Source organism: Alternaria ventricosa, assembly GCF_023758065.1.
Source record: "Alternaria ventricosa strain BMP 2768 chromosome Unknown scaffold_1, whole genome shotgun sequence".
NCBI lineage: Eukaryota > Fungi > Ascomycota > Dothideomycetes > Pleosporales > Pleosporaceae > Alternaria > Alternaria ventricosa.
In genome coordinates this window covers 894,923-907,525 of record NW_026055681.1, presented here as the reverse complement: position 1 = coordinate 907,525, position 12,603 = coordinate 894,923, and the positions used below count along the sequence as shown (strand labels likewise).

General features: G+C 53.1%; 5 protein-coding genes across 5 annotated transcripts; 2 read left to right on the top strand and 3 right to left on the bottom strand.

The window, feature by feature from the left end:
* Positions 1-10: 10 nt before the first annotated feature.
* Positions 11-303, bottom strand: J4E93_000300 (uncharacterized protein; the record flags this gene model as incomplete). Its single annotated transcript, XM_049338261.1, has 2 exons — positions 11-174; positions 234-303. The coding sequence occupies 2 exons, from the start codon at positions 301-303 to the stop codon at positions 11-13; spliced, it is 234 nt and encodes a 77-aa protein (XP_049204146.1).
* A 499-nt stretch (positions 304-802) lies between these two features.
* J4E93_000299 (uncharacterized protein) lies at positions 803-4,641 on the bottom strand (the record flags this gene model as incomplete). Its single annotated transcript, XM_049338260.1, has 2 exons — positions 803-1,920; positions 1,971-4,641. 2 exons carry the CDS (start codon positions 4,639-4,641, stop codon positions 803-805), a joined length of 3,789 nt encoding a protein of 1,262 aa, XP_049204145.1.
* Positions 4,642-5,131: 490 nt separating this feature from the next.
* Positions 5,132-6,757, top strand: J4E93_000298 (uncharacterized protein; the record flags this gene model as incomplete). Its single annotated transcript, XM_049338259.1, has 1 exon — positions 5,132-6,757. One exon carries the CDS (start codon positions 5,132-5,134, stop codon positions 6,755-6,757), a length of 1,626 nt encoding a protein of 541 aa, XP_049204144.1.
* A 218-nt stretch (positions 6,758-6,975) lies between these two features.
* J4E93_000297 (uncharacterized protein) lies at positions 6,976-8,817 on the bottom strand (the record flags this gene model as incomplete). The annotated part of the gene is made up of 2 exons (XM_049338258.1): positions 6,976-7,147; positions 7,196-8,817. The coding sequence occupies 2 exons, from the start codon at positions 8,815-8,817 to the stop codon at positions 6,976-6,978; spliced, it is 1,794 nt and encodes a 597-aa protein (XP_049204143.1).
* Positions 8,818-9,840: 1,023 nt separating this feature from the next.
* On the top strand, positions 9,841-11,694 carry J4E93_000296 (uncharacterized protein; the record flags this gene model as incomplete). Its single annotated transcript, XM_049338257.1, has 4 exons — positions 9,841-10,013; positions 10,067-10,208; positions 10,261-10,626; positions 10,681-11,694. The coding sequence occupies 4 exons, from the start codon at positions 9,841-9,843 to the stop codon at positions 11,692-11,694; spliced, it is 1,695 nt and encodes a 564-aa protein (XP_049204142.1).
* Between the last annotated feature and the right edge of the window lie 909 nt (positions 11,695-12,603).

Genomic DNA, 12,603 nt, shown 5'->3' with positions numbered 1-12,603 from the left:
AGATGCATATCTAGTGTGTACCGTAGTTTGGTCCACCGATACCCTTCTCACCGGGCTTGTTTGCGCTGGGGTCGACGCCAACGTTTGAGTTTCCGCTGTCTGAAGCTACGGGTGCTTCGCCGGGTGCGTGGCCCTCCTTTGCTGCGGGTGCGTTCGATGCACCGAGACCTTTGCCTGTCATATTTGTTAGAATGACATCCCAGCAGAAGTTCAGGAGGGAATGAAAAACGTACTCTCAGCCTCCTGCTTGTTGAACTTGTCTGAAGCAGCATTGCTCTGGCCGGGTGTCTTGGAGTGAGGCATATTGGTTGTTTGGTGTGTGGTGGATAACTGTAGAATTTGTGTTGTTCGCAATGAGTCGGAGTGAAGTGCAATGTAGATGAAGTTGCAATGGTAGAAGACACTCGACTTTTTCTTTGTTTTTGTCGTGTCAAGCAGCCTAGTCGTGGCTGTGATGTCACTTTATTCATGATATCATCAGTGTGGTGTTAGGATGCCAAAGGGTCCACTTTAGCGCTAGATGCAGGTACGCGATCGCGATGCGCTACTTATCATCGATACTAGTTTGGCGCCAGCATCGAGCTACTTCAGGTGCGGTGTGGAGAAGCATGGGACGAGTTGTATGTATCAAGTTTTCGATAATAAATGCTCATCGCTGGTTCACACGCTACCCAACCCCTTCCATAGCCAAAGACCTTCCATAAATACAGTCTCATGCAAACCTTGATAAACGTTCAAAAGGAAACGCTAAACGCCAATCCATGCACATCAAACACAATCCGTACCCCATTCCTCTTCACTCTCAGTACGTCAACATCTTCTGTCCGCCTTTGCCATCATGGCCCTCACCGGGCTTTGCAAAACTACACCACCGGTCCTTGATGGATACGACCTCATACGTACCCTCCTCCTGGACTGGAATGCTCATACTCATCTCATGACTGGTCTCCGTCTTGATCTCCAGTACTTTGCTCTTCCGTCCCTTGTTTGCATTGGTGCTTCGCGTGTAGGTAAACTCGAAAGGCGGTGTACCCCAGAACTGGAACTCTAGATCCGTACCACCGCCCTCGTGAATGTCGATCTCATGGACTTGACCTCCAGAGAGACGTACGGAGGGGATTGGATGAATGGTCTTGGTGAGGTCGAGCGCTGCAAGGCACTCAGAAGCAGAGTCGCGTAGACCAGTAATGGTGAACGATCCTGGAAGCTCAGCGAGACGGCGGAACGTGGTGCCCGGGTTGGAGGCCTTGCGCTCTTGCTTCTCGAAAGTGTAGTATACTGTGAAGGGACTTTGGCCGCTAAGAGCGAAGGACAGGCGCTCACCAACACAGAAGTCCTGTCGGTCTTCCAGGGGTGTGGCGGTAGGCGCATCATGAACGCTGATTTGCACACGGGGACCACCTGGCGGTGGCTTGAGGGTACATCCACGTGAGTCGCGAACCTTACGGATGGAAATCGACGAGTGACCGAGGTGCATCTTGCGGTGCTCAATCTTGAGATCGTACTTGTTTGTGGGGATGTTCTTGTGGACGCTGATTTCCGGCTTAGGGGTACCTTGATGTTTGATCTCCACTTCCAGGTAAAATGGTGCAACGCCCTCGAGTGTGATGGGGATGACCTCTTCGCCCTCTGACTCTCGTGAACAGTAGCTGTATGTCTTTCCAGGTTTATCAAAGCGAGCACCAGGACGTGAGTGAACCTGTTGCTGAATCGTGATAGGCGAGAAGTGCTTCTTCGAGTGGTCGTACCTGGCGTCTGCGAGTTTCAGGAAAGTGTACTCGTAAGTACCAGCCTTGGAGGTTTCTGATCGAATCGATGCAAGACCACCAACGGTGTGCAAGTCCTTTTCGCTGACAGAGGCTGTCTTTCCCTTCTTGTCCTTGTATTCCTGTCGGTATGAAATGTCGAAAGGAGCATTTCCTACGATGTGATTAGTATTGGCAATGTGTGGCATACTCGGGATAACTTACCGGTTAAAGACACATCGAATGAATCCTCGTCACCCTCGCAGACGGCGTCCTTGATATATTTGCTGCCTTCCAGCACCGCGCTACTCTCAGGAACACTGAGCGAGGGACGTGCGACCCAGGATACGTCGAATTGGTCAGCCTTTTCATCGATCAGGCCAGGACAAACAGAGTCCTTAACGGAGATCAACTGATAGGTTCCATCTGTCTTGACGTCAAGCCACGAGTTGGGGTTTTGGAAGCTATCCTTCTTGACCTCCTTGGTCTTCAAGTTTTCGTACTCTAGTAGCCAAGGGCCGTTTCCAGTAAAGCGGAGAGGAAGTCCGACTTGTCGACTTTCCAAAGCCAAGACTGATTGTTTGCCTTCAATGTGCCCGAAGTACGCCTTGGGTCGTTCGTGACGAACATTGACTCTAGCTACGGGGTTGAGAACCTCTTTGCATTTAGATTTGTCAGTAACACTCGTCAGAGCTACGACGTACTCGCCACCGCTGCTGAGCTTGTCTGTTCGTATTACGTAGTGCGCAGTCTCGGTCTCGATGGCGCGCTTCGTACGCTTGCCATTGTGGACAATTTCGTATTCGAGCTTCCAGGGTGCCTCTCCAGCAAAGCCAACGTCGAACTCAACCACATCGTCGATACAAGCTTGCTTAGGTCTACTGCTTTCGATGAAGTATGCTTGTGCGGATGGCTTGACATCCTGTTGAAGTTTGATGTTGCTAAGGGGCCTCTCTTTGTAAACCGAGTCGCTGATGGTTTTGAATGTGTATTCGTAATGACCCGCATCGGTCGGTGTAAGATCGATCGTACTGCGGAGGCTGGCAATCTGAAGTGGCGGCTGCCTGACCTCTCGGCCATTGTCTTTCTTCTCGGAGTAGGTGACCACGAAAGGTGGACTTCCAACGAAATCAAGGCCAACGCGGAGACCGATGGGGTTGCCCGCACATTTGTCTATGATGTCCTCGCTATCTAGCGTGAGATCCGGCTCGGGCGGGTTGTGTAGTAGGCACGAAGTAGGTTCGAAAACCTCACCCTCGCAGAACTCGGTCGACACAGACTTGATGGTGTAGAGACCGGCAACCTTGATGGTAGGCTGCTCACCCTTTCGCATAACCTGCTTTTGCAGCACAGCATCTGGACTGTGGTAGCCATCCGAAACGATATTCTCTTGGGGTGTGAAGAGGTACTCAACGGTATGCGCAGAGTCAATAGCGTTTTTGCCCGTAGACTGGTACTGAACGGGCAGACGAGCGGCTTCACCCTTGGGCACCCGAAGAGGGTTCTGTGGGCTGCAGCCTCTAAGGAAAGCTGTAGGACGCTCGTGGACCTCGAATAGTTGACGAATGCCTGCGACCTTGGGCCTTGGGCGCTCGTCATCGTCGACGTTCAGGTAGCTTACAAAGTTGCCCAGTCCATCCTGCACCTCCTCGATTTCGTACTCCCAAGAGCCACTAGTCGTGAGAGATTCGTTCAGAGGTACGAGGACCTTGTGCGGGCGTGCCCAGGAAATGTCTTCGCGTCCGCTCTTGACCAGTGCTTGTGATGTGTGTTTCGACAGGGGCGAGATGGCGTCGTCTGGCTGCAGATTCTGGAATTGAGACCCGCCGCGGGGCTTTCCGTTTACCGTAAGGCGGTACTTGACGTTCAAAGGCGGTGTTCCCTCGACCTCAAGTGCAACGTTGGAAAGATCACTACGGCACCGATTGTTGCCAGTAGGCTTCACTCGAGCTTGCGGGCAGGTAGCCACAACGACGTTGGTTGACCGCGGGCGCACTAGAAGCTTCGACTGATCCGTAACCTTCTTGAGCAGATATACACCTGGCTTCTTGATCGTGTAGGCCAGAGTCAATGGGTCGTCAGGGTCGGATGACTTCTGCGTCTTCCTAGCCTTCTTCAACATAGACTTGAGCTCTCCCTTCTTGACGATGATGGTCTCGTTGACGTACGTATCGATGTCGATGCGCAGGATCTCCATCTCGTGGGGTTCGGTCTGGTTGATCATGATCGGGATTTCGAGTTGGGTGACGGACGAGTTCAGACAGAACGACAGCCTATCTGGGTTCAATACGGCAGAACCCTCAGGCAAGATGTTGACAATCTGCTTTCCGAGAATAAGGGAGGCGTTGTGTAGAATAGCACCAGGCTTGACGCTCCGTTCGCTGATGGCCAATTCGCTATCCCACAAGAAGCCCACCAGGCCCATGAGCCATGCCTGCACCGGTATGCCAATCCTGAACATGAGCATGACGTCGACGCCTGCATGCAGCACAAACAGCAGGAAGGCGGCGCCGTTGCCCCATTCCAACCAAGGAATTTCCAGTAGCGGTATGCCGAACATGAACAGCACGTCAAAGAAGCACCATTTCAGGCACAGCACTAACGACTCGTCCTCCTCGACAGCCAGCGTATAGAAGTCGTATGTTCGGTATGCCCATAGGGCGACGTATAGGGCGAAGACATAGAAGCGTTGTTGGGCGGGATCGAGGATGTCGGAGGGTATTAGGGGCCCTGAGCTTGACTGCGCTGGGGCTTTGGGCAGGTCGGGTAAGGGCGATTTGATGTTGGGTCGCGGTGTTGTGCCATTCGGGCTCTGGAGGCCGGGGGAGCGGTTCGTGTTCTGTGGTGTTGATGGGAAGCCGCCCACGCCTCGGCGAACCTGGGGTGTGCCGTTCATCGCACCCAGAAGTTAAGCGTCGGCTATATCGTGATCATTGATTGGAAGATGCGACGAAGATGCGTGTTCGGCTGGGGGGTGGTCGGGTGTGCTGCGCTGGGCGGACTGTCGGTGGACGTGAAACTCAAACAAACATTTACCTAGAGTCTACGCGACGAGCGCGACAAGGATGCGGGCTGAGATGGATCCGGCCAATCAGAACTGGATGACGCCGAGCTCGTCACGTGCTCGCGCCCCGACCTCGACTACCTGCCCGCTGCCCGCTGCTACTTGCTTTCACGTTCACTTTATACCATTATCAGCTCGCTTCCTATTGTCTTGTCGAACCCCACAACAAGAAAAGATAGTCGCGCTTCGTTCACAGATCGCCTTCCACCATGCTTGTCTGCTTTCCTTTCCTCCAACCTCCAAACGTCCACATACACACTTGAACTCCTTCAACTCCAAACTACAACTCACTCTAAGCCCCTCTCAACCCAAATCAGCTAGTATGGAGGGTCAGACTATCCACGATTTCCGAGCCGGCTCGGATGTCAAAGCTGGAATCCAAGAACAAACCCAACAACAAGCCATACCCAGCAAAGACCTGGCAAACCAAGTCGCCGATACAGTCTCTGCAATCGCAGTAGAAAGCAATGGCGCCTCTACAGCTCAGTCTGTCAACGACGTTACATCTCCAGGCTCTGGATCGAAAACGGCCTCACCCAACACCAAGAAGCGAGGTCCTCCTGAACCCGCGACAGCGTCGGAGCCCAGCAGCAAAAAGGCAAAAGACTCGCCAGGCCCGCCGTCGCCTCAGAACGGCGCCTCTACCGATCCGGTTTTCCCTAGTCCACCAGACATGCCTGCAACCAATTTCGACAAAGAGACCTGGCAAGGATTCTGCGAAATCGAAAGTGAACCCGCCTGTTTCTCCGTCATCCTCCGCGAGATGGGCGTCCGCGACGTGACGGTACGCGAAGTATTCAGTATGGATACAGACTTCCTTCTCGACAACTTCCCGCAGCCTGTCTACGGTTTCATCCTGCTTTTCCACTACCGCGAATTTGGCAACGACGGTCAGGCAGCCGAGTGTCCCAAGGACGTCTGGTTCGCCAACCAACTGCCCGCCCAGAACAGTTGTGCGACACTAGCCATGATCAACATCATGATGAACCAGAGTAACGAAGCTGATGTGCATATCGGCGAGCATCTGACCCAGTTCAAGGATTTCACACAAGATTTGTCGCCATACCAGCGCGGTGAGGCTTTTGCGAGTTTCGATTTTGTGAAGAAGATTCACAATTCGTTTGCCAAGAAGATGGACATTCTCGAGGGCGACAAACATCTCAGCTACAAAGTCAAACGCGCCCAGCGCATCAAGGCACAGCTGTTGACTGAGAAGACCAAGCCTACCAAGAAGGGATCCAAGTCGCGACGCGCTGCTTCAACCGACACCGTCGCCAGTCACGATAGTGCAGAGAGCGTCGAGGATAACGCGCATCACTACATCGCTTTCGTACCGGTTGGAAACGAAGTCTGGAAGTTGGACGGTCTGGACAGGCAGCCGACGTGCGTTGGCTCCTTTGATCCGCAGCGCGGCGAGACATGGCTTGAGTCAGTCTCCACCACCATTTCTACGCTCATGGCTGCTGGCGACGACGATTACGGCGTTGTTGCTCTGACGCAGTCCCCGTTGCTCTCACTGCGCAAGAACGCTAGTCTGACGATCAATACACTCTCGCGTGTCGACACACGCCTCGATGACATCTCAGCTTCTACGTCTCAAGACTGGAGAGATCTAGTAGACCCCAATGAACAGCCGCCTAGCCCCCGTATGCTAGGGCTCGAAGAACTTCTTGCCGCCAACCCCATCTCCTCTACCGTCAAAGCGACCATCGACAGCGAGGACATGACCCAGCTCCTGGCTCGCCGTAGCGATTTGCTTTCGCAAGCCAATCAACTGGCTGCGAACATTATGATGGAGATGCAGAACGAGGCCGAAGAGGATTCGAAGGCTGCACAGCGGCGATACGATTCTGGTCCGGTCATCAAGAAGTGGCTCGAAATGCTAGCCGAAAATGGCTTCCTGGAGGAGAATTTGGATCGCTTCATGCCAAACAAGGGAAGAAAGTGAGGATGGAAGATTGCGATGATTGATTCGTGGATCTACAGCAATCATCTTGGGAATGTTTCATATTTTTCGCTCGATATTAGGTCGGAGACCGACAGGCTCGGAATGAGTGGGGATGTAACAGCATTTGATGCGACACTCGACTAGAGAACGCAACAAACCGTAATAGCTTTATCTATCTATACCTTTCAAACCCCACCTTGCTTTTAGCCCTGCAACCTCTAATCCTCGGGGTATTCGTCGCGCACATTGCTCACGAAACAACGTTGTTCATTGTCCCAGCGCTTGAAATGGCGGCCAGCGAGTTTCAGCAACGCCTCGGAGGGGTATGTATCCTCATCCACCGGCTTGATGTTCTCAGCAGCAACGTAGCGAACGGATTTGTCGCAGACACTACTTCGATTAGCATAATATAGTAAAGGCGCTAAGAGATGAACTTACAGTACGTGATAGAAAGCCTGATTCCTACCTTTCGATAGGGAATCTACACGCATGTTCTGAATCCAGTCTTCGTTCGCGTCGCAGACAACGTCCCAGCCTGTGATGACACCTTCATAGCCATAACGCTTGTGTTGGAATAGCTGGCCAACTTTGAAAGCAACATTCTGCGTGCGCGCAGAGCGATTGGCAACAGGCTTCCGCATTGAATCAACTTGATGCATGCTCTGCACAAATTGAAGCAGGCGACGACCCTCAGGTTGGTTGTAGAACATGGGGATGACGTAGCGTGATAGCAACGTCACGTCCCATGGGTAGTGCATCTGAAAATGCTCGAGCAGGTACGGCAGATATTGGCGACGACGGATCTGGTTGTGTCCAGATGAGATGTGATCGTCGTTCGGCCCAAGGAGCAGCATGGCCCAGATAGTTGCGTAAAACGCGTTGTCCATGTCTGGATATGAGTTCATCCATGACGCCTGGATGCTGCCCATTCCAGCTTCAGTTTCGCGGATCGTTTGTACCGAATTCATGATGTTGCGCGCAGTGCGCATTACCATCTCTCGGGTGTTGGTGTCGCTCAGAAAGCCATGGTGTTCGTCCTTTGGAACACCCATGTCGCGTAGGATCCTCTGTAAATCGCCTTGCCGTACTTCGGAGGAAGAGCGAAACGGATCCAGGTACATGTAATCCAGCTGCGCCGAACTCGTCGGCTTGTACTGGCCATCGAGATTGTAGTTCTTGGGCGCATAGACAAGAGTATAGACGTGGAAAAGGAACCCACAGGGTCGTGCATCAAGGCCGATTCGCTGTGCTACGGCGCAATAGATGGCGACTGAGATGAGTGGGAGAGACTCGTGCGTCGCCGAGCGAATGACAAGACCAATGAAGGAATTCCGAAGTGCGCGATACGACGTGTCTGGAACACCGTTGAAGCCTTCGTCACGGAGGAAGGACGCTAAAGTTGAGGCCTGTGTCCGTGGACTCCAGCTGCGCAAGTCGGGATATGTCTCCAGTAGCCTGTTGGCTAGTGCGGTGATGTCTTCAGCTACCACGTCAATGTCCACATCTTCGCCCACTCTCGCAAATACATCGTATGCGCCCAGAGCTCTCTCTATCGATATGTCCTTGCCGTCATGCAGATCCGACCACACCTTGATGGCGACCTCGCGATGTATGCGCTCCAGTACGGCATTGGCGTAGTACCGCCTCGCTAAAACGTCGTGTGCATCGTCGGGGCATGCGCATTCCTTCAACAGCGTTTCCTTCGCATCGTACCCAAACTCGGCGATGTCGTTGATGCATCTTATGCGCCCTTGCTGGCGATTCACAATGCGGTTCAAGAGCTCTTTGGTGCGACGCTCGATTGTGTGCTTCGTCATGTAGAGGGCGCGCCAGTCGACATCAGACAACGGGGCTGCAAACTTGGCGATAATGTTGTGGCGAGCGTCCCATGTCTTGAATTGCGTCTTGCACAGGTGGCGCCATATTATAGGCGCATCGGTCGTGAGCTCCTTGATGAGTTTGTTCGTCTGCGAAACGGATGCGAGGGAGCGCGGGTCGAGATTTAGGAAGACAGCTTCGAGGATCTCGGTCGGCAAGTCAGTGAAGGAGGGGCGTGGCATGGTGGGCCCGGCGTTCAGGTGGTGTATGGGTGGGGTCGTTCGGCGCTTTCGGGAGGTGGCAGGGTCGTGGAGAGAAATGCAGAGGGCATGGGTAAATGGAGGTTCCGTGTGGCGAGTGAAGGGCGTGCTTGAAGGTTCCGCCGCAGATGTCGTCAACATTGGGACATGGGCGGTCATGAGCGCATGGGTCGCTAAGATTGACTAGCCTCGGCAGCTAAATCGCGATAACGCACCTTCAGTCAACAGGCGTTCTCTCCGTCGTATCGCGGGTCCAGATATACGATCCCGTCACGACCAGGATGAGACTGAGCTAAATCTATGCCTTGTGTCTCAACCCAATTGGAGACGTCTCACTTATGAATGCAGAACCTACTCAGTGGAGCGCTTTTCTACTCATGCTAGATCAACAGGCTGGAGAGCTACACAGCACTCTTGATAGAGTAAGCCCTGTCACGCTGCTCACTGGAGCAGTCGCTGAGGAATGTTGATCGCATTCTAATGAATATTCCGGTCGCCTTGGAGATACCATCAAGATAACTACGTGACTATTGTTGGACTAAGCAGAAGGATGACTTGATGGCTCGCCATAGCCTAAACCCGTACTACCCGGCTTTCTTTCCTTGATGCTGTCAGCATATCTGCAAGTTAGGCCATCATTGTCAGCACGAAGGCCTTGGCGAAGCTCCGGCTTGCAGCGGAAATGAATGGCGAGGCACTCGGAGCAACTCTGGACTCATCGTGGTCAATGCGGTAGACACGACTCGAGCGCAACAGTCAGTTATGTCCGTGAACAAGCAAGACCCTCATATGGTTTTTCCACGTTTGGTCCGGATAGCGCGCAACCGTTGCCGAAGCTCGCTGTCCGCGAGACCCGATCTGCAGCCACAGTTGATGTCACTGCCGCACCGCCGCATTCATTACCATAAACATGACGCCCTAAAACTGAACGGTCTGGCTCACCACTTTTTATCTTTCCTTTTGGCCTTGTAATCCTACACTCCTACATTCCTATCATATCCCGCCATGGCCGACCTCAGCAGAGTAGAGTCGATGCAGTATCCTGCGGGACATCTCTCCCATCTCACCGAGAACCAAGAGGCCCAGCTTCTCGAGTTCAAGAAGGTGTGCCAGGAAGCAGGCTATTACACGCCTGCAGCCGGGCCGGTGCGAGCCAGTCATGACGACGAGACCATGCTGTACGCGCAAATCGCGAAGTTGTCGATTTTAGCGGGGCACTGACTGCTTACAGGCGCTATCTGCGCGCGCGTCGTTTTGTTCCCCAAGAGGCCTTTAAGCAATTCAAAGACACGGAAGACTGGCGGAAGGAGAACAAACTAAGCGAAATCTTCAACACCATCGAGGTCGAAGAGTATGAGCAAACGCGCCGCTTGGTAGAGAGTCCCGCATACATGTGCTGTCATCCTGTCTGACAGCCTCACGTAGTATCCGCAATGGCTCGGCCGACGCGACAAACGCGGCATTCCTCTCTTCCTTTTCGAGGTCGCACCGCTGAACTCGAAGAACATCTCCACGTACGAGAAGCAACTCGCCAAGTCAAAGACGACTATCCCCAATGTCGCGACCAAGAACCTGCGCCTATTCGCCCTGTATGAGTCGCTCACAAGATTCTACACACCTCTGTGTTCCATGGTCCCTCGTAGCCACCCAGAAACGCCAATCTCGCAAAGCAATAACATCGTGGATATCAGTGGTGTTGGGCTGAAGCAGTTCTGGAACCTGAAGGGCCACATGCAAGATGCTTCGGTCCTGGCCACAGCACACTACCCTGAGACCCTGGATAGGATATTCGTATGTGCACGCGTCTTCTTGAGAGCTATGCAAGTAGAACTGACCAAATCGTAGATCGTCGGAGCGCCTGGCTTCTTTCCCACCGTCTGGGGCTGGGTCAAGCGCTGGTTTGATCCCATCACAGTCTCGAAGATCTTCATCCTCTCCCCGCAGAACGTCTACTCCACACTCTCTCAATACATCGACCATGACAACATCCCGAAGAAATACGGTGGCGGTCTCGATTTCGAGTGGGGACAGTTGCCGAACCTTGAGCCAGCCATCGAGGCGCAAATGAAGTGGGAGAACCCAAACACCCAGGGCGGCCGCAAGACATTCCCTATTGGGCCGATAAAGTGGGAGGAGGGCCAGAATGGCGAAATGGAAGCCTGGGGCGTCGGCAGCGAAAGCGGAACACCGCGAAGAAAACTAATTTTCTCCATTCCCAAGCCTGTAGGATACAAGCAGGGAGATCTGATGCCACCCACACCTGCGACTCAGATCGGCGACCCTCTCACAACCGTAGGCACAGCGACTCATCCCCCTGATACGAACGAGCCGGAAATCGACACCCCACCCTCAGACACCGAGTCGCGCCCGTCCACGACCGCAGTACCAATTACTACAACCTTACCGATCCGCGCGGGCACATCAGAAGCACGGTACGAGCAACAGAACCAAACACACGCATCTGGGCAGCTCGCAGACGGAACGCCCGAGGCAGCAGTCGTTGACCATGGGCATGGAGACAAGACAGTCACAATGGAGCCCAACACGGTGGGTCAAGCACCGAAAGAGGTACCGCTCCCCGATCGTGAAGAGCCCGCTGCCCCGGGCTATTTGGACCAAGCTAAACAAGCCGCTGTATCAGCCTCCGCTGTAGTCACCTCGACTGCTACTTCTGCCGCTGAAGCCGTTGCCGGTGTGGTTGGTGGAAACAAGGGTGAAGAAAACAAGATTGAAGAGCCTGAGAGGATAAAGAGTCCACAGGAACAAGAGATGGACCGCCAGATCGATGCCACGAGTGCCAAGGACGTTGAGGCGTTTCTGAGGGCGCAGACGGCTAGTGGGGGACATAAAGCCAGTTGAACTTCTTCGAAGCCCTTGGATGTATTGTGCGTGGAGTAGAGATTGTATAGATGACGAACTATTGATACCATACTCTTGTTGATGCGTTGAGCCTGGACTGTTCTCGAAGAAACCTGATAGATGCGCAAGGCAAGTTTGCTGCTTTTTAGACCCACTCAAGAGCGAGAAGTCATTGGTGGGTGCACATTCAGAAAGAGAATGCGTTGGTAGGTTATCCGCGTGGGTATTGTCATTCAGGTCTCCTATGGAAGCATCTATGTAGCTCAAAAAGTGAGGAGCGCAACATCGATTTTCATTTCCATGATAGATGCCCATGACCTCTTGAATATCCGGTTCATGACAAGAAGTGCCAAAACACATGTACTGTAGCTCACTGCTTCATCGTCCTGGAACTCGGTTGTGCGAAGGGTGATGCCGAACTCGCATATATTCGCCACCATTGTTACGCGATCAGACACGTACTTGCAATCTCGCGTGTTCATGCCCCTGACTGTTTCCATAATCACGTAGTCTCTGTCCCTGACTGTTCCCGCGGGACTCAAACCTCTTTCCTTAACCACAGGTACACCGGGGGCACGCGCATCGCGGTCATGAGAAAGGAAATTGTTGGTTAGCAAGTGAGAAAGTTCGAAACTGCGCAAACGCAAACGCCTCCAGCACCATGTATGAATACTCCGAGGAACAGTACTTGGCATGAAGATACTCGTTCGTTCTGATCCAATAGTAATTCCATCAGATGTCGGATCTGGTGGTACAGGGATCAGATAGCACGAGACCTTAGAACACCGCTGCTCTTGATATGTCCAGGCACGTGTAAAGTAGGTATCTTCCGTTACGTTCTCAAAGATCGCCTCTATTACGGAATCAATGGGGCCTCCTTTTTGGTCCTCTATTTGGAGAATGCTTTCT